The 20847-nt window shown below is 41.1% G+C and overlaps 2 protein-coding genes across 4 annotated transcripts in view; both read right to left on the bottom strand.

Annotated features, from left to right (window-relative positions):
* LOC115160175 (FSD1-like protein) overlaps positions 1–6127 on the bottom strand; it is a 68632-nt gene extending 62505 nt beyond the window's left edge. The window contains exon 1 of one of the 2 annotated variants that reach the window (XM_029710561.1): positions 5925–6127. In XM_029710561.1, the coding sequence (XP_029566421.1) occupies positions 5925–5939 (15 nt within the window). In that variant the 5' untranslated portion in view covers positions 5940–6127. The remainder of the gene's footprint in view (positions 1–5924) is intronic. The other variant, XM_029710560.1, reaches the window with a different exon arrangement.
* Positions 6128–7026: 899 nt separating this feature from the next.
* LOC115160174 (leucine-rich repeat-containing protein 19) lies at positions 7027–14317 on the bottom strand. Of its 2 annotated transcripts, none has more exons than XM_029710558.1 (5): positions 14225–14317; positions 12145–12414; positions 8980–9490; positions 8578–8784; positions 7027–7833 (listed from the first exon to the last, which is right to left on the bottom strand). In XM_029710558.1, the coding sequence occupies exons 2-5, from the start codon at positions 12403–12405 to the stop codon at positions 7481–7483; spliced, it is 1332 nt and encodes a 443-aa protein (XP_029566418.1). In that variant the 5' UTR covers positions 12406–12414; positions 14225–14317; the 3' UTR covers positions 7027–7480. The 2 variants fall into 2 exon arrangements, with proteins under 2 accessions (XP_029566418.1, XP_029566419.1); XM_029710559.1 differs by having other exon boundaries at positions 12181–12414.
* Between the last annotated feature and the right edge of the window lie 6530 nt (positions 14318–20847).

Genomic DNA, 20847 nt, shown 5'->3' with positions numbered 1-20847 from the left:
AAAAAAAGTGTTGTTTGCACCGTCATTCTGTTACCAAACTTTGCATCTGCACTGTTCGTTAAGTAAATGTGTTTTTATCAACTTTTCTGTGGAAATTGTTAAAAGTAGTCCTTGTGCATAGAGTCAAAATGGTTTGCTTAGGCTTTCACTCATTGGTTTTTGCTTGACATATATTTTAAAGTGAAAAATCAGTTTCAGTGTCACTCTGTTACCATGGAATTGCCCAGTAGTAAAGTTCAAGTGGGAGGAAATTGCAAAAATGGAACAAAAATATCCAGGAAGTTTTGGAAGTCCTTTTTTAGCAAGGACATGTGACATATAATTAGCTCTGAAAAGAGTGGGACCTGCAATACTTTTAGCCTACTAGTCATTTGAGCTTCGGCCAATAGTACTACTGGACAGGATAGTGTAACCACAGCAAAGACCCTTCGCCTCGGAGACGTGGCAACTCAACGCTGGCCTCAGGCCTGTATCTATTTCAGCAGCATTCTGATCGATCGCCGACTCCACGGTCAAATACTGACTGTCCAGGGAAAATGTCAAAATTCAGAACCCTAAACGACAGAGCCCAAGCAAGGTAGGGGGGGGGTGGTTTGAAAAGTAAAGTGAAGGAAAATGTGGTTTGATTCCCCTGGAAGAGCGAAAACAAGAAATTGACAGGTGCCATGCCTTTCCTGGACACTTTAGTCTGCAGTGGTCAATTTTCCAAAAACATGCAAAACATTGATGCAAGCCTAACTCACAACCCAGGGAAACAAATTACATCCACGTGAAATCAAATCGAACTCTAAATGGCTTTTACCTGAGATTGATAACTCTTTAAAAAGCTAATTCAGAGAGATTAATGATGTATAACACACACACTCTCTCTCTCTCTAACAGTTATAATAGACCTGTACCACTGGTGTGACCTCTCTCTCTCTCTCTAACAGTTATAATAGACCTGTACCACTGGTGTGACCTCTCTCTCTCTCTCATAATAGACCAGTTATAATAGACCTGTACCACTGGTGTGACCTCTCTCTCTCTCTCTAACAGTTATAATAGACCTGTACCACTGGTGTGACCTCTCTCTCTCTCTCATAATAGACCAGTTATAATAGACCTGTACCACTGGTGTGACCTCTCTCTCTCTCTAACAGTTATAATAGACCTGTACCACTGGTGTGACCTCTCTCTCTCTCTAACAGTTATAATAGACCTGTACCACTGGTGTGACCTCTCTCTCTCTCTCTCTAACAGTTATAATAGACCTGTACCACTGGTGTGACCTCTCTCTCTCTCTCTCTCTCTAACAGTTATAATAGACCTGTACCACTGGTGTGACCTCTCTCTCTCTCTCTAACAGTTATAATAGACCTGTAACACTGGTGTGACCTCTCTCTCTCTCTAACAGTTATAATAGACCTGTACCACTGGTGTGATCTCTCTCTCTCTCTCTCTAACAGTTATAATAGACCTGTACCACTGGTGTGACCTCTCTCTCTCTCTCTCTCTAACAGTTATAATAGACCTGTACCACTGGTGTGAACTCTCTCTAACAGTTATAATAGACCTGTACCACTGGTGTGACCTCTCTCTCTCTCTCTCTCTCTCTAACAGTTATAATAGACCTGTACCACTGGTGTGACCTCTCTCCCTCTCTCTCTCTAACAGTTATAATAGACCTGTACCACTGGTGTGACCTCTCTCTCTCTCTCTCTAACAGTTATAATAGACCTGTACCACTGGTGTGACCTCTCTCTCTCTCTAACAGTTATAATAGACCTGTACCACTGGTGTGACCTCTCTATCTCTCTCTAACAGTTATAATAGACCTGTACCACTGGTGTGACCTCTCTCTCTCTCTAACAGTTATAATAGACCTGTACCACTGGTGTGACCTCTCTCTCTCTCTCCCTCTCTCTCTAACAGTTATAATAGACCTGTACCACTGGTGTGACCTCTCTCTCTCTCTCTAACAGTTATAATAGACCTGTACCACTGGTGTGACCTCTCTCTAACAGTTATAATAGACCTGTACCACTGGTGTGACCTCTCTCTCTCTCTCCCTCTCTCTCTAACAGTTATAATAGACCTGTACCACTGGTGTGAACTCTCTCTCTCTCTCTAACAGTTATAATAGACCTGTACCACTGGTGTGACCTCTCTCTAACAGTTATAATAGACCTGTACCACTGGTGTGACCTCTCTCTCTCTCTCTCCCTCTCTCTCTAACAGTTATAATAGACCTGTACCACTGGTGTGACCTCTCTCTCTCTCTAACAGTTATAATAGACCTGTACCACTGGTGTGACCGCTCTCTCTCTCTAACAGTTATAATAGACCTGTACCACTGGTGTGACCTCTCTCTCTGACAGTTATAATAGACCTGTACCACTGGTGTGCTCTCTCTCTCTCTCTCTCTAACAGTTATAATAGACCTGTACCACTGGTGTGACCTCTCTCTCTCTCTAACAGTTATAATAGACCTGTACCACTGGTGTGACCTCTCTCTCTCTCTAACAGTTATAATAGACCTGTACCACTGGTGTGACCTCTCTCTCTCTCTCTCTCTAACAGTTATAATAGACCTGTACCACTGGTGTGACCTCTCTCTCTCTCTAACAGTTATAATAGACCTGTACCACTGGTGTGACCTCTCTCTCCCTCTAACAGTTATAATAGACCTGTACCACTGGTGTGACCTCTCTCTCTCTCTAACAGTTATAATAGACCTGTACCACTGGTGTGACCTCTCTCTCTCTCTAACAGTTATAATAGACCTGTACCACTGGTGTGAGCTCTCTCTCTCTCTAACAGTTATAATAGACCTGTACCACTGGTGTGACCTCTCTCTCTCTAACAGTTATAATAGACCTGTACCACTGGTGTGACCTCTCTCTCTCTCTAACAGTTATAATAGACCTGTACCACTGGTGTGACCTCTCTCTCTCTCTAACAGTTATAATAGACCTGTACCACTGGTGTGACCTCTCTCTCTCTCTCTCTAACAGTTATAATAGACCTGTACCACTGGTGTGATCTCTCTCTCTCTCTCTAACAGTTATAATAGACCTGTACCACTGGTGTGACCTCTCTCTCTCTCCCTAACAGTTATAATAGACCTGTACCATTGGTGTGACCTCTCTCTCTCTCTAACAGTTATAATAGACCTGTACCACTGGTGTGACCTCTCTCTCTCTCTCTAACAGTTATAATAGACCTGTACCACTGGTGTGACCTCTGTCTCTCTCTCTCTCTCTCTCTAACAGTTATAATAGACCTGTACCACTGGTGTGACCTCTCTCTCTCTCTCTCTCCCTAACAGTTATAATAGACCTGTACCAAAGGTGTGACCTCTCTCTCTCTCTCTCTAACAGTTATAATAGACCTGTACCACTGGTGTGACCTCTCTCTCTCTCTCTAACAGTTATAATAGACCTGTACCACTGGTGTGACCTCTCTCTCTCTCTCTCTCTCTCTCTCTCTAACAGTTATAATAGACCTGTACCACTGGTGTGACCTCTCTCTCTCTCTAACAGTTATAATAGACCTGTACCACTGGTGTGACCTCTCTCTCTCTCTCTAACAGTTATAATAGACCTGTACCACTGGTGTGATCTCTCGCTCTCTCTCTCTAACAGTTATAATAGACCTGTACCACTGGTGTGACCTCTCTCTCTCTCTCTCTCTCTAACAGTTATAATAGACCTGTACCACTGGTGTGAACTCTCTCTAACAGTTATAATAGACCTGTACCACTGGTGTGACCTCTCTCTCTCTCTCTCTCTCTCTAACAGTTATAATAGACCTGTACCACTGGTGTGACCTCTCTCTCTCTCTCTAACAGTTATAATAGACCTGTACCACTGGTGTGACCTCTCTCTCTCTCTCTAACAGTTATAATAGACCTGTACCACTGGTGTGACCTCTCTCTCTCTCTAACAGTTATAATAGACCTGTACCACTGGTGTGACCTCTCTCTCTCTCTCTAACAGTTATAATAGACCTGTACCACTGGTGTGACCTTTCTCTCTCTCTCTCTCCCTCTCTCTCTAACAGTTATAATAGACCTGTACCACTGGTGTGACCTCTCTCTCTCTCTCTCCCTCTCTCTCTAACAGTTATAATAGACCTGTACCACTGGTGTGACCTCTCTCTCTCTCTCTAACAGTTATAATAGACCTGTACCACTGGTGTGACCTCTCTCTAACAGTTATAATAGACCTGTACCACTGGTGTGACCTCTCTCTAACAGTTATAATAGACCTGTACCACTGGTGTGACCGCTCTCTCTCTCTCTCCCTCTCTCTCTAACAGTTATAATAGACCTGTACCACTGGTGTGACCTCTCTCTCTCTCTAACAGTTATAATAGACCTGTACCACTGGTGTGACCTCTCTCTCTCTCCCTAACAGTTATAATAGACATGTACCACTGGTGTGACCTCTCTCTCCCTCTAACAGTTATAATAGACCTGTACCACTGGTGTGACCTCTCTCTCTCTCTCTAACAGTTATAATAGACCTGTACCACTGGTGTGACCTCTCTCTCTCTCTAACAGTTATAATAGACCTGTACCACTGGTGTGACCTCTCTCTCTCTCTAACAGTTATAATAGACCTGTACCACTGGTGTGACCTCTCTCTCTCTCTCTCTCTCTCTAACAGTTATAATAGACCTGTACCACTGGTGTGACCTCTCTCTCTCTCTCTAACAGTTATAATAGACCTGTACCACTGGTGTGACCTCTCTCTCTGACAGTTATAATAGACCTGTACCACTGGTGTGATCTCTCTCTCTCTCTAACAGTTATAATAGACCTGTACCACTGGTGTGACCTCTCTCTCTCTCTCTAACAGTTATAATAGACCTGTACCACTGGTGTGACCTCTTTCTCTCTCTCTCTCTAACAGTTATAATAGACCTGTACCACTGGTGTGACCTCTCTCTCCCTCTAACAGTTATAATAGACCTGTACCACTGGTGTGACCTCTCTCTCTCTAACAGTTATAATAGACCTGTACCACTGGTGTGACCTCTCTCTCTCTGACAACACGTGCTCAAGACTAAACTGTCCTTTTACTCCCTCCCTTTATCCAGTACAAAAAGAGGACAGAGGCACATGTCTTTTATCCTCTTTTGATAGTCCCACCCTAGTTACACTGATAACAAACAAAGCCAAGAGATAAGGGACTGTATAGCAACCAGAGGAGCATAACAACAGACTTGAAGCAAAGTTTCTGATGCATTTCAAAACAAGCATTTCAAAACATGCTTATTTTCAGGGTGAGGAATATTGTCATGTTCTGAGATGGATGACAAGACCATGAAAACTTGACCACTACAATTAGCTTTTTGTTGTTATTGTTGGTCATCACGTTGATGTTTTGTAGGTTAGTTGTTGCAATAACAGACGGTCTGATGTAAACGCAGGCAAATAAACCATGAACCTATAGCGAAGACAGATCTGCTGTGACTGTCAAACTCTCACAGCCATACTACTGAGCAAGTAGGAAGTGAATTTACTTTACACAAGTGCACCTGTGCAATCATATTCTATCTCAATATCAACGTGTTAAATGATTGAACGGGTAGAGTTGCCCCAGGTAATATGCGAACAGAACCACAGCCGTTGATTGAATACAGAGAACAAGTAAAAAGACATTGTAGCCTTTCAGAGGATATCTAGTTTCCAGGTCAATAGATTTTTTTCACAAGCAGGCAACAGAGTTAATGTGAAAATGTTTCCACCCGTGAAAAAAGGCGCTGAACGCATATTGATGATTATTCACGTTGACAAAATAACGGCATGTTGAACTAATGTTGCACATCGTTCACAGATCATCCGGTTACACACAACTATCACGTTGACTAACCGCGCAGCTTCAAAAGCTGGATACAATGTCGCCGATCGGAGAATCGGTATCGGGTTTACTTACTTTTTGAGTGTCCATACCGCGGACCGAAACACAAACGTAATCAAATCCAATGCATAAGCAGGCAGGCACGCCACCTTTTCTCAAAAGAACAAGACGATTTTCCCACTGGATGGTGGACGGAGGTTAGTGTTCATGCGCAATAGTTTTGTAACCCCCCCCACCACCACCACCCTCATAAATTAGTGAAGCTTGAAAACAACTGTAGAGTCGTTGTGCCCTCCACTGGCCTAAAGAAGACTTGCAGAGATTTCTCAGTCCACTTCCAAGTTCAGGCACCGGGATCAGGATTTTGCATATGGATCACTATACTCTCAGGGATTTCCACAAAGTCTCGCGATAATGGTCGGTTGCTGTGGTTACGTCTGTTATTTTTTTTATATTATTTTTTATTAACAAACAAATATCAACAAACAAAATAGGAATAGTCACATGCAAATAAGATTACATACAAACTATTTACATTGCCAGGAATCCTAAACAAATAAATGTTAATAATAAAACAAGTTTTAGTTGCCTTTTTGTTTTTCATTTTAGTTAAAGTAGTGCCATATCGTTTAAATTCATTTATAAAGTGAAAAAAGTTACAAATTATCCAATTTGTAAGTCGCTCTGGATAAGAGCGTCTGCTAAATGACTTAAATGTAAATGTAAATGTAGACCATTTGCATTTGTGAATATGAAATGTACCTGATATTATTAAATCAAATCAAATTGTATTTGTCACATGAGCCGAATACAACAGGTGTAGTAGACCTTACAGTGAAATGCTTACTTACGAGCCCCTAACCAACAATGCAGTTAAAAAAATATATAAAAAATGTCAATAAACACACCAAGACAGTCATGAAGTGGGCACGACAAAACCTATTCCCCCTCAGGAGACTGAAAAGATTTGGCGTTAGGTCCTCAGATCCTCAAAAAAGTTCTACAGCTGCACCATCGAGAGCATCCTGACCGGTTGCATCACCGCCTGGTATTCATATATTCATTCCTTCATTCAGCCCTAACCTTAACTGTTTGCATACTATTTACTTGTAGCTGAAAACACAGAACGACAGAGAGGCCCAAAGTTATGGATGTCATATTCACAGAGAGACGAGAGTAAGTACTCAGATATATATTTAATAAGACAAAACATTGATTACCTACACTATGTCTCCGGCAGTAGAACTTTGCAAGTAGCCTAAATCATGACCTCAAAACACCTCAAATGGTCGGTCCTTTCACTGAATTCCTACATTTTCAAAACGTGCAAATATTTACAAATGTACACAACTTTTAGGGGCACGTTTTGTCAAAAAGGCCAAACAATAAATGATCATCAGTGGCAGCAGGGTTACGGACGGACAAACATGGCCTTCTGATACTATCAGTGAATAGAGTAGAATAGAATCATTATTCGTCCATTATTTCAATGAGAAAGGGATCATTTTGATGTCACAATACCCAAACTAAGGACTCTTGGAAGATTAGTCCAAACGAGGACTAAAAAAGAAATCCAAATCAAACTAAACATAACCACGACCAAAAAAAGGCTGGGAGCAGCTAAGAGAATATTATGTTTCTGTGTTGTCTTGATAGACCCCAGTTTCTATATAGCGGTCCTCTATGTAACCATCCTCCTCATTATCCGACCCGTCTAGCCCGTGGTCCAGCTCATAGGCGCTGGTCTCCGTTTGCTCCATGTCCAAACTGAAACTAGAGTAGCGTCCCGTAGTGTACATGTCAGCATCCTCCTCATCTCTCAGCCTCTGGTGCCGGTAGTTGAACAGCAGCTTGTACCAGGACGGGGACTTGACAGCACACACAATGAGCATAGAGGTAGTCAGGGCGATTGCTATCACACCCAGGAGAAACTTCCAGGTGTTCCCCACTGCTGGCACCCTACTGCCATTGCCTGGGTCCACGCCTGAACAGAATAGAAACATCCAGGGGTCATATACTTTTTTAACATTCTTCTGATGTCTCCTCAGGAGGACGCGGGGTTCAATTCGAATTTGAAGGCTGCCAATTCAGGAAGTACACTGAAATTCCAATTCAATATTTTGGGGAAAAGGGGGTGTCTATTTTCAATGACTTATCAATAAACTAGAAAGTAGAAGCTATTTATTTAATTCTTTTTTTTCATGTTTGTCAATTTTCACAATTTGAATTGACCCCAAACCTCGCTCCTCAGGATATGGGACCTCCTCAGACCACATAGTTATAGAATGATTTAACCTCCTTTCTCAGGGTAAGAGTGCTGATCTAGAATCAGCCCCCCCCCCCGTCTGTGTAATCTTATTTATTATGATCTTAAAAGCAACTCTGATCCTAGATAAGCACTCTTACTCTTAATAAATGACGGACCCTCCCTGGAGTCACGTTTTGAACTCTTACGAGGTTTCTGCTCTTGTCTTCTAGATGACGGGTTTCCGCTGACTGATGTGTGGAATCATAACTGAAGTCATCTATGACAGTATTTTTTTGTAGGTCAACCTCTCTCATACGCTTCTGTTCTCAACAATAGCCGTATTCGGTGTTTTAACCGTGTCATCCATCCAGCAAATCAAAGCTGTTTAGCTTGAAAAGTCTCAATCGTACGATGTTGACAAGAGGACACTATATCTACTGTAACACCAAGTCAATTGATTCAATATATATTATATCTTACCTGTTTGGACGAGGCTTGCATTTGTAATAACTGCAAGTGACACTAAGTGTGTAGTGATCTGGGCTGAGGTTAGCTTAGTGGCTGACTGAGTTGTAGGTGTTGGAAGTGTTGTTGTCGATGACGACCGCGAAGAGCAGCTGGTACCGTTGTCCAGTATCCCTTTACCGGACAGGTCCTCAGGGCCGGCACAGGTGGTATTTGAGACTTCTGAAGAAATACACACATTACCGTTTCTCATCAATAAATTAACAACATGAAGGCAAACTCGGGTTAAAAATATTTTAAACATTGGGTGTCAGTAGATGTCAGCATGGTGTAAGTCAGGACCACAGCCAGGCATTTGTATGGAAAAATAGACCAATGGGGATTACAAGCAAAACAGAGAGAGAAAAAGCTTCTTACTTATCTGGACCTTTGAGTCGGTAATCGATTTAATCCGGTTGAGAAAAACACAAGAACAGTTCCAGGGATTCTCCTTCAGATCTAGAACCGTTAATGGATTCCTCTCCACAGTGACGTCTAAGTCCCGCAGTGTGTTCCCCCTTAGCTTGAGGATAGACAGCTTCTTTAAATCATCCAGTAGATGTGGAGGTAGTGACTGTAGACGATTGTAGGACAGGTCCAGCTCCCTCAGGTTAACCAGGCCAGCCAACGCCTTCGGCTCCACTTTACTGATGTTATTGTGGGACAGGTTGAGGACTTCCAGCTTTGACATGACCTCAAACAGCTTCCCTGGCAGGTCAGTCAACCAGTTACCATCTAGATGGAGCTCAATCAGATTGGAGTAGTTCTTCAGAGCAGCTCCATCAGCGCTGGACAACTCTATGAGGTTATTGCTCAGAATTAGTTTGGTGATGTTTTGACTGTAATTTGAGGGTATGAATTGCAGTGTCTTGAAGCTACAGTTCACAACCTGTAAATAGGATGACAAGTTATGTTGAAGTTATTATTCAAGATGTATGCTATTATCTCATCAAAAGTTTCCCTCTCATTAAGCAGATCAAAAGTTTCCCTCCTCTCATTAAGCAGTTCATAGTTTCCCTCCTCTCATTAAGCAGTTCAAAAGTTTCCCTCTCATTAAGCAGTTCAAAAGTTTCCCTCTCATTAGGCAGTTCATAGTTTCCCTCTCATCAAGCAGTTCATAGTTTCCCTCCTCTCATTAAGCAGTTCAAAAGTTTCCCTCTCATTAAGCAGTTCATAGTTTCCCTCTCATTAAGCAGTTCATAGATTCCCTCCTCTCACTAAGCAGTTCAAAGTTTCCCTCTCATTAAGCAGTTCATAGTTTCCCTCCTCTCATTAAGCAGTTCATAGTTTCCTTCTCATTAGGCAGTTCATAGTTTCCCTCTCATCAAGCAGTTCATAGTTTCCCTCTCATTAAGCAGTTCATAGTTTCCCTCCTCTCATTAAGCAGTTCATAGTTTCCCTCCTCTCATTAAGCAGTTCAAAAGTTTCCCTCTCATTAAGCAGTTCATAGATTCCCTCCTCTCACTAAGCAGTTCAAAGTTTCCCTCTCATTAAGCAGTTCATAGTTTCCCTCCTCTCATTAAGCAGTTCATAGTTTCCCTCCTCTCATTAAGCAGTTCATAGTTTCCCTCCTCTCATTAAGCAGTTCATAGATTCCCTCTCATTAAGCAGTTCATAGTTTCCCTCCTCTCATTAAGCAGTTCATAGTTTCCCTCTCATTAAGCAGTTCATAGTTTCCCTCTCATTAAGCAGTTCATAGTTTCCCTCCTCTCATTAAGCAGTTCATAGTTTCCCTCTCATTAAGCAGTTCATAGTTTCCCTCTCATTAGGCAGTTCATAGTTTCCCTCTCATCAAGCAGTTCATAGTTTCCCTCTCATTAAGCAGTTCATAGTTTCCCTCCTCTCATTAAGCAGTTCATAGTTTCCCTCCTCTCATTAAGCAGTTCAAAAGTTTCCCTCTCATTAAGCAGTTCATAGATTCCCTCCTCTCACTAAGCAGTTCAAAGTTTCCCTCTCATTAAGCAGTTCATAGTTTCCCTCCTCTCATTAAGCAGTTCATAGTTTCCCTCCTCTCATTAAGCAGTTCATAGTTTCCCTCCTCTCATTAAGCAATTCCTAGTTTCCCTCCTCTCATTAAGCAGTTCATAGTTTCCCTCCTCTCATTAAGCAGTTCATAGTTTCCCTCCTCTCATTAAGCAGTTCATAGTTTCCCTCCTCTCATTAAGCAGTTCATAGTTTCCCTCCTCTCATTAAGCAGTTCATAGTTTCCCTCCTCTCATTAAGCAGTTCAAAAGTTTCCCTCTCATTAAGCAGTTCAAAGTTTCCCTCTCATTAAGCAGTTCAAAGTTTCCCTCTCATTAAGCAGTTCAAAGTTTCCCTCTCATTAAGCAGTTCATAGTTTCCCTCCTCTCACTAAGCAGTTCATAGTTTCCCTCCTCTCACTAAGCAGTTCATAGATTCCCTCCTCTCACTAAGCAGTTCATAGTTTCCCTCCTCTCACTAAGCAGTTCATAGTTTCCCTCCTCTCATTAAGCAGTTCATAGTTTCCCTCCTCTCATTAAGCAGTTCATAGTTTCCCTCCTCTCATTATGCAGTTCATAGTTTCCCTCCTCTCATTAAGCAGTTCATAGTTTCCCTCTCATTAAGCAGTTCATAGTTTCCCTCCTCTCATTAAGCAGTTCATAGTTTCCCTCTCATTAAGCAGTTCATAGTTTCCCTCCTCTCATTAAGCAGTTCATAGTTTCCCTCCTCTCATTAAGCAGTTCATAGATTCCCTCCTCTCATTAAGCAGTTCATAGTTTCCCTCTCATTAAGCATTTCATAGTTTCCCTCCTCTCATTAAGCAGTTCATAGTTTCCCTCCTCTCATTAAGCAGTTCAAAAGTTTCCCTCTCATTAAGCAGTTCAAAGTTTCCCTCTCATTAAGCAGTTCATAGTTTCCCTCTCATTAAGCAGTTCATAGATTCCCTCCTCTCACTAAGCAGTTCAAAGTTTCCCTCTCATTAAGCAGTTCCTAGTTTCCCTCCTCTCATTAAGCAGTTCATAGTTTCCCTCCTCTCATTAAGCAGTTCATAGTTTCCCTCCTCTCATTAAGCAGTTCATAGTTTCCCTCCTCTCATTAAGCAGTTCATAGTTTCCCTCTCATTAAGCAGTTCATAGTTTCCCTCCTCTCACTAAGCAGTTCATAGTTTCCCTCCTCTCACTAAGCAGTTCATAGATTCCCTCCTCTCATTAAGCAGTTCATAGTTTCCCTCCTCTCATTAAGCAGTTCATAGTTTCCCTCCTCTCATTAAGCAGTTCATAGATTCTCTCCTCTCATTAAGCAGTTCAAAGTTTCCCTCCTCTCATTAAGCAGTTCATAGTTTCCCTCTCATTAAGCAGTTCATAGTTTCCCTCCTCTCATTAAGCAGTTCATAGTTTCCCTCCTCTCACTAAGCAGTTCAAAGTTTCCCTCCTCTCATTAAGCAGTTCATAGTTTCCCTCTCATTAAGCAGTTCATAGTTTCCCTCTCATTAAGCAGTTCATAGTTTCCCTCCTCTCATTAAGCAGTTCATAGTTTCCCTCCTCTCATTAAGCAGTTCATAGTTTCCCTCTCAGTAGTCACCAGTTGGTCCTCTGCCCCAGCTACTCCAGTAGTCACCAGTTGGTCCTCAGTCCCAGCTACTCCAGTAGTCACCAGTTGGTCCTCAGTCCCAGCTACTCCAGTAGTCACCAGTTGGTCCTCTGCCCCAGCTACTCCAGTAGTCACCAGTTGGTCCTCAGTCCCAGCTACTCCAGTAGTCACCGGTTGGTCCTCAGTCCCAGCTACTCCAGCAGTCAGCAGTGTGCTCGCCAGCCACACTAGCAGTAGTTCACTTACAGCCATGTTCTTTACCTTCAATGAATAATGTGAAAGATAATAAATACCATGAAAAGCTATTGAGAATTCAGATCATACTGAAGAGAAACAGAAACATAGTAATAACACAGTGTTTCCTTCCTGCTTCCCATCTCTCTGTAAAGCAACGATGACACTGCTTGTACAGGAGATAACTGTCTGTCTGATGAGACTGATGGTACAGGAGATAACTGTCTGTCTGATGAGACTGACGGTACAGGAGATAACTGTCTGTCTGATGAGACTGATGGTACAGGAGATAACTGTCTGATGAGACTGACGGTACAGGAGATCACTGTCTGATGAGACTGACGGTACAGGAGATAACTGTCTGTCTGATGAGACTGATGGTACAGGAGATAACTGTCTGTCTGATGAGACTGATGGTACAGGAGATAACTGTCTGATGAGACTGATGGTACAGGAGATAACTGTCTGTCTGATGACACTGACGGTACAGGAGATCACTGTCTGTCTGATGAGACTGACGGTACAGGAGATAACTGTCTGGGAAATCAACATCACAGGCTGTGTGAAGGTTTGTCACTGTCTTCTTTCTAGTTTCTATGTGTTTGTGTTCACTCCTCCACCGCGTCACAGTGAAATGACACTGTACTTTACTGCAGTACTTCCTGATTGATTATCACTATTGAAACCTTTTACTCCTCCATGTCACGATAATGGAATGAGGAAAATGCTGCTTTACTAGGATAACGATGGAGTCTCAATTATCACTAGAAATCTGTAGAGCAACATCATGATCATGAGCAAGGTATGCAGCTGATGGAGTATCAGTGATGTCTCACTGGCAGCTAATAGGCCAGGTCTGAGTATACATCAAGTTAATTCCTTGAATAACAAGCATTTATCTTGCTAAACAGAAGTAGGATCTTAATTTGATCACCCTGTTGCAGGACATTTTTTTTTAACTTGTAGTGTATTTGAGGCTTAAAAATGGCTTCTGAAGTTTGTAATTTCCACTTTAAAATTTCAGACTTGATTTTCCCTTACAAAAAAATGGATCAACCCCTACAAAAATGTCTGTTAATTATAATCCACATAATAATGTCTTGTTGCTGCAGGTGTCGTATGGATTTGACCAAAACGCAGCGGGAGTGTGTATACTCATCTTCTTTTTATTAGGCAGAAAGAAGGAAAACCAAACCACGTATACGACGACGACGACGACGACGACGACGACGACGACGACGACGACGACGACGACGACGACGACCAGTCCTGTAAGGCTTACAGCTATACAGGGAACAACTACCCACAAAATCACATAGAAAAAACACCCCTCTTAAATAGGACCTTCAATTAGAAGCAACTAGGAGCAGCTGCTTCCAATTGAAGGTCAACCCAACAAACACCACATAGAAATAGACATACTAGAACTAACATAGAATTAAAATAACAAGAACACAGCCCAACAAACCCCGAAACACTCTAAACAAACACCTCCTGCCACGTCCTGACCAAACTACAATAACAAATAACCCCTTATACTGGTCAGGACGTGACAGCAGGATTCTTTTTTGTGTTGTAGCAAACTGGCTCAAATTAAGATCCTACATCTTTAATACAGACATTCATATTTTGTAGTATAGGTTGACAAACAAATGTTTCTTGTTTGTCTGAAACTATGAAATTCCTTTAGCCACGAAGGCCATAGGTTGGCATACACATTCTCATAAATATTAAAAATAACAAACACTAGGACTTGTTGACATATCGAAGAATAAAAAACATGTCAACCCAAAAAACAATATATGATATTTTACAGATATTTAAGTGAAATTCTTACCTGTGTGGGCTGAGGAGTGGAGCCTGTTGGAATGAGAGCAATGTAGAGAACCTTTGGTCTGAGTCATAAAAGAGGTTCATTAGCTAGCTAAAGATTGACCACAATGTGTCTTTCTTATGAACTGTACAACCTTTATCAGACTTTGTCCTCATTACCCCGTGACACTATTATCCAGGTTATTGTTAGTCAAATTGTATTTGTAGAGCGCTTTTCATTTACAGACAGAAATCACAAAGCTCTTAACATTATCAGCAACCATTTTTAAAAAAAAGGCTTGGATAAAAAGGCTAAAAAGGTTTAAGCTTAAAGAAAATAATTGTATTGTTCGTCATCACAGCGTTTTGAAGAAATGAATGATAATGTTTGGGGCTAGGAAGAATGGCAACATAATATCTCCCATAGAGAGCTCTGATGGTTTCCATAGGATGGAGGACATGATACTAACTCTGGTTTCTATAGGATGGAGGAGATGATACTAACTCTGGTTTCTATAGGATGGAGGAGATGATACTAACTCTGGTTTCTATAGGATGGAGGAGATGATACTAACTCTGGTTTCTATAGGATGGAGGAGATGATACTAACTCTGGTTTCTATAGGATGGAGGACATGATACTAACTCTGGTTTCTATAGGATGGAGGAGATGATACTAACTCTGGTTTCTATAGGATGGAGGAGATGATACTAACTCTGGTTTCCATAGGATGGAGGACATGATACTAACTCTGGTTTCTATAGGATGGAGGAGATGATACTAACTCTGGTTTCTATAGGATGGAGGAGATGATACTAACTCTGGTTTCTATAGGATGGAGGAGATGATACTAACTCTGGTTTCTATAGGATGGAGGACATGATACTAACTCTGGTTTCTATAGGATGGAGGACATGATACTAACTCTGGTTTCTATAGGATGGAGGAGATGATACTAACTCTGGTTTCTATAGGATGGAGGACATGATACTAACTCTGGTTTCTATAGGATGGAGGAGATGATACTAACTCTGGTTTCTATAGGATGGAGGAGATGATACTAACTCTGGTTTCTATAGGATGGAGGAGATGATACTAACTCTGGTTTCCATAGGATGGAGGACATGATACTAACTCTGGTTTCTATAGGATGGAGGAGATGATACTAACTCTGGTTTCTATAGGATGGAGGAGATGATACTAACTCTGGTTTCTATAGGATGGAGGAGATGATACTAACTCTGGTTTCTATAGGATGGAGGACATGATACTAACTCTGGTTTCTATAGGATGGAGGAGATGATACTAACTCTGGTTTCTATAGGATGGAGGAGATGATACTAACTCTGGTTTCTATAGGATGGAGGAGATGATACTAACTCTGGTTTCTATAGGATGGAGGAGATGATACTAACTCTGGTTTCTATAGGATGGAGGACATGATACTAACTCTGGTTTCTATAGGATGGAGGAGATGATACTAACTCTGGTTTCTATAGGATGGAGGACATGATACTAACTCTGGTTTCTATAGGATGGAGGACATGATACTAACTCTGGTTTCTATAGGATGGAGGAGATGATACTAACTCTGGTTTCTATAGGATGGAGGAGATGATACTAACTCTGGTTTCTATAGGATGGAGGAGATGATACTAACTCTGGTTTCTATAGGATGGAGGAGATGATACTAACTCTGGTTTCTATAGGATGGAGGAGATGATACTAACTCTGGTTTCTATAGGATGGAGGAGATGATACTAACTCTGGTTTCCATAGGATGGAGGACATGATACTAACTCTGGTTTCCATAGGATGGAGGAGATGATACTAACTCTGGTTTCTATAGGATGGAGGAGATGATACTAACTCTGGTTTCTATAGGATGGAGGAGATGGTTTGAGCGGTGGAGGAACTATTTACACAAGAACATACAAATCATTAAAATCCAGACAGAAAATATTTACACAAGAAGCAACCAAATATCACACAGTCAACCTCTCATTTCATTTAGTAAGCATGACTTACTGCTGCACATTTGCAATATTGAATTTGACTCTTTGCACTTCATAGAATTTTTAACATGAAGATTGGTACAGTTTTTATTTTTTGCTTATTGGGTTGAAGTGAAATGATACTAGATCACTTTAGAAAAAAAACTGGCGTTGACTGATCAGATCAAATGATTGACATAAAGAGCCGTTGTGTTGAACACTGTTTAACAGTGAGAACGGCAGAATGGTGAACTTACTAAATGAAATGAGAGTTTGACTATGTGATATTAGGTTGCTTCTTGTGTAAATATTTTCCGTCTGGATTTTAATGATTTGTATGTGATTTGTATTTTTTTTTAGTAAAATAAGTGTACCAAAATGAAGTTGTCTTTAAAACCTGTCAAGGCTAGGGGCAGTATTTTCACGGTCGGATGAAAAATGTACCCAAATTAAACAGGTTACTTCTCTGGCCCAGAAACTAGAATATGCATATTATTAGTAGATTTGGATAGAAAACACTCTGAAGTTTCTAAAACTGTTTGAATGGTGTCTGTGAGTATAACAGAACTCATATGGCAGGCAAAAACCTGAGACAAAGTCAACCAGGAAGTGGAGGATCTGAGAATTGTAGTTCTTCTTTCTAGTCCTTTTTGAAACTACAGTATCTGTGGGGTTATGTTGCACTTCCTAAGGCTTCCATTGGCTGTCTAAAGCCTTCAGAAAGTGGTTTGAGCATTCTCCTGTCACTGGGCAGATAATAGGAGCTCAGTTTCTGAGTGGACTGCCTGGCAACAAAGGGATTGGATATGCGCGGTCACGCGAGCACGCTGTTCCTTCCTTTTCTCCTTGAATGAATACGCTATTGTCCGGTTGGAATATTATCGCAATTTTACCTTAAAAATACCATAAAGATTGATTTTAAACAGCGTTTGACATGCTTCTAAGTACGGTAATGGAACATTTTGACTTTTCGTCTCTGGTTCTGCGCTCGCGCGTTATGCCTTTGGAGTATTTGGACATAAATATGGATTATTTGGAACAAAAACAACATTTCTTGTGGAAGTAGCAGTCCTGGGAGTGTATTCTGACAAAGATCAGCAAAGGTAAGAGGATATTTCTAATACTAATTCTGAGTTTAGGTTGCCCCGAACTTGGCGGGTGTCTGTATAGCTCATCGTGATGGCTGAGCTTTGTACTCAGAATATTGAAAAATGTGCTTTCTCCGTAAAGCTATTTTAAAATCTGACACAGCGGTTGCATCCAGGGGTAGTCTATCTATAATTCTTTAAATAATTGTTATATATTTTGTCAACGTTTATGATGAGTATTTTTGTAAATTGATGTGCACATTCACCGGGCGTTTTGGTGGGAATACATTTTCTGAACATCCCACGCCAATGTAAAATGGTTTTTTTGGATATAAATATGAACTTTATCGAACAAAACATATATGTATTGTGTAACATAATGTCCTAGGAGTGTCATCTGATGAAGATCGTCAAAGGTTAGTGCTTCATTTAGCTGTGTTTTGGGTTTTATTGACACGTGTCCTTGCTTGGAAAATGGCTGTGTGATTATTTTTGTCTATGTACTCTCCTAACATAATCTAATGTTTTGCTTTCGCTGTAAAGCTTTTTTGAAATCAGACAATGTGGTTACATCAAGGAGAAGTCTTTATCTTTAAAATGGTGTAAAATAGTTGTATGTTTGAGAAAGTTGAATTATGACAAAGATAAAGGAACTGTTACAGAGACTGTTTATTTTTTTACACAAACTGAACCATTTTAATGTCTACCGCCATATCTTACAAATGTTCTATAAATCTGCCCTGCAGAGAGTGCTGTCCTTTAGTCTGATATGCGTGTCCGGGAAACATACGAGTGCAAGACCAAGTCAAGCTTCGGCCGTTGATTAAGACAGCGGGAAGGATCATTGGTATAAATCAAGAATCAGCCAACAACCTGTACACAAAACTCATCCTCCTAAAACTTGAAAGTATTTTACGGGACAGTACTCATCACCTTCACTCAAAATTCAGTCACAACAGCAGCTGGACAAGAGACTTCTTCAGTAGAAAATGGGGACTATTTTATTCCAACAGCCACTAGGCTGTATAATTTACAGTCTGTTGGACCCTTCGGAATACAGCATATTGTACTTTCACTTTAAATGTGTAGCTATTACACTTTGATTTAATTATATTGTGTAGTTTCTGTGTTTTCATATTTTATGTACCGTCTTTTTAAGCACATGACCAAATTAATTTCCCCCCTGGGTAGGATAATAAAGTTGATCGGAATCTGAGGAACTGTGGAGCTCTGTTAGAGTGACCATTGGGTTCTTGGTCACCTCCTTGACCAAGGCCCTTCTCCCCTGATTGGTCAGTTTGGCCGGGCGGACAGCTCTAGGAAGACTCTTGGTGGTTCCAAACTTCATCCATTTAAGAATGATGGAGGCCACTGTGTTCTTGGGGAGCTTCAATGCTGGAGAAATGTTTTGGTACCCTTCCCCAGATCTGTGCCTCGACACAATCCTGTCTCGGAGCTCCACGGAAAATTTCTTTGACCTCATGGCTTGTTTTTTTGTCAACTGTGGTACCTTATATAGACAGGTGTGTGCCTTTCCAAATCATGTCCAATCTATTGAATTTACCACAGGTGGACTCCAATCAAGTTGTAGAAACATCTCAAGGATGATCAATGGAAACAAGATGTACCTGAGCTCAATTTCGAGTCTCATAGCAAAGGGTCTGAATACTGATGTAAATAAGGTATTTCTGTTTTTTATTTTTAATACATTTGCAAACATTTCTTAAAAACCTGTTTCGCTTTGTCGTTACGGGGTATTGTGATTACATTTTTTATTTAAGCCATTTTAGAATAAGGCTGTAACGTATCAAAATGTGGGAAAGGTCAAGGGTTCTGAAAACTTTCTGAATGGACTGTAGGTGCTGAACAGGAACTGTAGCTATCAGTACATCCTGTCTGCTGTTAATGACTAAAGCAACTTGAGTATGACCGAGCCCTCTCTGTCTGTACCCGCTCTGCTGGCCTTGTAAATAACATCTATACAGCTATTATATTGCCTCTGATAACAACATCAGTCGTCCGAATACCTGGCAGGAAGCTGGTGAATGGTTAAGGTGGTTTCCTGCTCTAATATTACACAGCTGACAGGAAGCTGGTGAATGGTTAAGGTGGTTTCCTGCTCTAATATTACACAGCTGAAAGGAAGATGGTGAATGGTTAAGGTGGTTTCCTGCTCTCAGGATCTGGAGAAGTGTGCAGTGAGTATTCTGTACTCTGATCTCACAACCGCAATAAACATCTCTGTCCATGTTATGAGGGCATCCAGCTCCTGAGGTACTACAAAGACAGACATTGTGAGGTCAGAGTACAGAATACTACTCACAGCTTTACACTCCTCAGCCTCGCCGTGTGGTTGTCACGGCGCACCCATGACCTCTATTCCAAACAGGCCGTTTGACATTCATTAGAAACAGGTCATTGCTGAATGTTTTCATAGCTACTAGATTTAGCAAGATTTCCTCTTGTTCTTCTCTGTGAAAGTTTTCAGTTTCACTTCTCCTATATTTATCCCGTCAATTTGAAAGTTGTGCATGATTTTGTCACATACAGTGCATTCTGAAAGTATTCAGATCCCTTGACTTTTTCCACATTTTGTTACGCCACAGCCTTATTCTAAAATGGATTAAATAGATTTTTTTCCCTCATCAATCTATACACAATACCCCATAATGACATCACAATACCCCATAATGACATCACAATACCCCATAATGACATCACAATACCCCATAATGACAAAATAAAATCATTATTAGTCACATGCGCCAAATACAACAGGTGTAGACCTTACAGTGAATTGCTTACTTACGAGCCGCTAACCAACAATGCAGTTGATTTAAAAAAAAATAAAAATATGGATGAGAATAAGAAATTAAAGTAACAAGTTGTCACGTCCTGACCAGCAGAGGGTGTTGTTGTGTAGTTTTGGTCAGGACGTGGCAGAGTATGTCTGTGTATGTGTGTTCTGGGTGTTGTATTTCTATGTGGGTCTGTGTGGCTCCCGATCAGGGACAGCTGGTTATCGTTGTTCCTGATTGGGAGTCATATAATTAGGAGTATGTTTGTCACTTGGGGTTGTGGGCGGTTGTGCTAACACTGCTAGTATTTGGTACTGCTAGCCTGTTGTTAGTCTTTATTGTTTTTCCTGTGGATACTTTGCTCTTATATATTAAAAAGATGAGTATCTACATTTCACCTGCTGCAGTTTGGTCTCTTCAACACGGCTGTAATTATGACACAAGTATTTAAAGAGCAGCAGTAAAATAACAACAGCGAGACTATATACAGGGGGGTACCGGTTAGTTGAGGTAATATGTACATGTAGAAAGAGTTATTAAAGTGACTATGCATAGATGATAACAACAGAGAGTAGCAGCGGTGTAAAAGAGGGGGAGGGGGGCAATGCAAATAGTCCGGGTAGCCATTTGATTAGATGTTCAGGAGTCTTATGGCTTGGGGGTAGAAGCTGTTTAGAAGCCTCTTGGATCTAGACTTGGCGCTCCGGTACCGCTTGCCATGTGGTAGCAAAGAGAACAGTCTATGACTAGGGTGGCTGGAGTCTATGA

This window comes from Salmo trutta, chromosome 23, assembly GCF_901001165.1.
Source record: "Salmo trutta chromosome 23, fSalTru1.1, whole genome shotgun sequence".
In the NCBI taxonomy this organism is placed as follows: Eukaryota; Metazoa; Chordata; class Actinopteri; order Salmoniformes; family Salmonidae; genus Salmo; species Salmo trutta.
The sequence above is the reverse complement of the archived record's forward strand: the minus strand, read 5'-3'. Positions and strand labels throughout refer to the sequence as shown.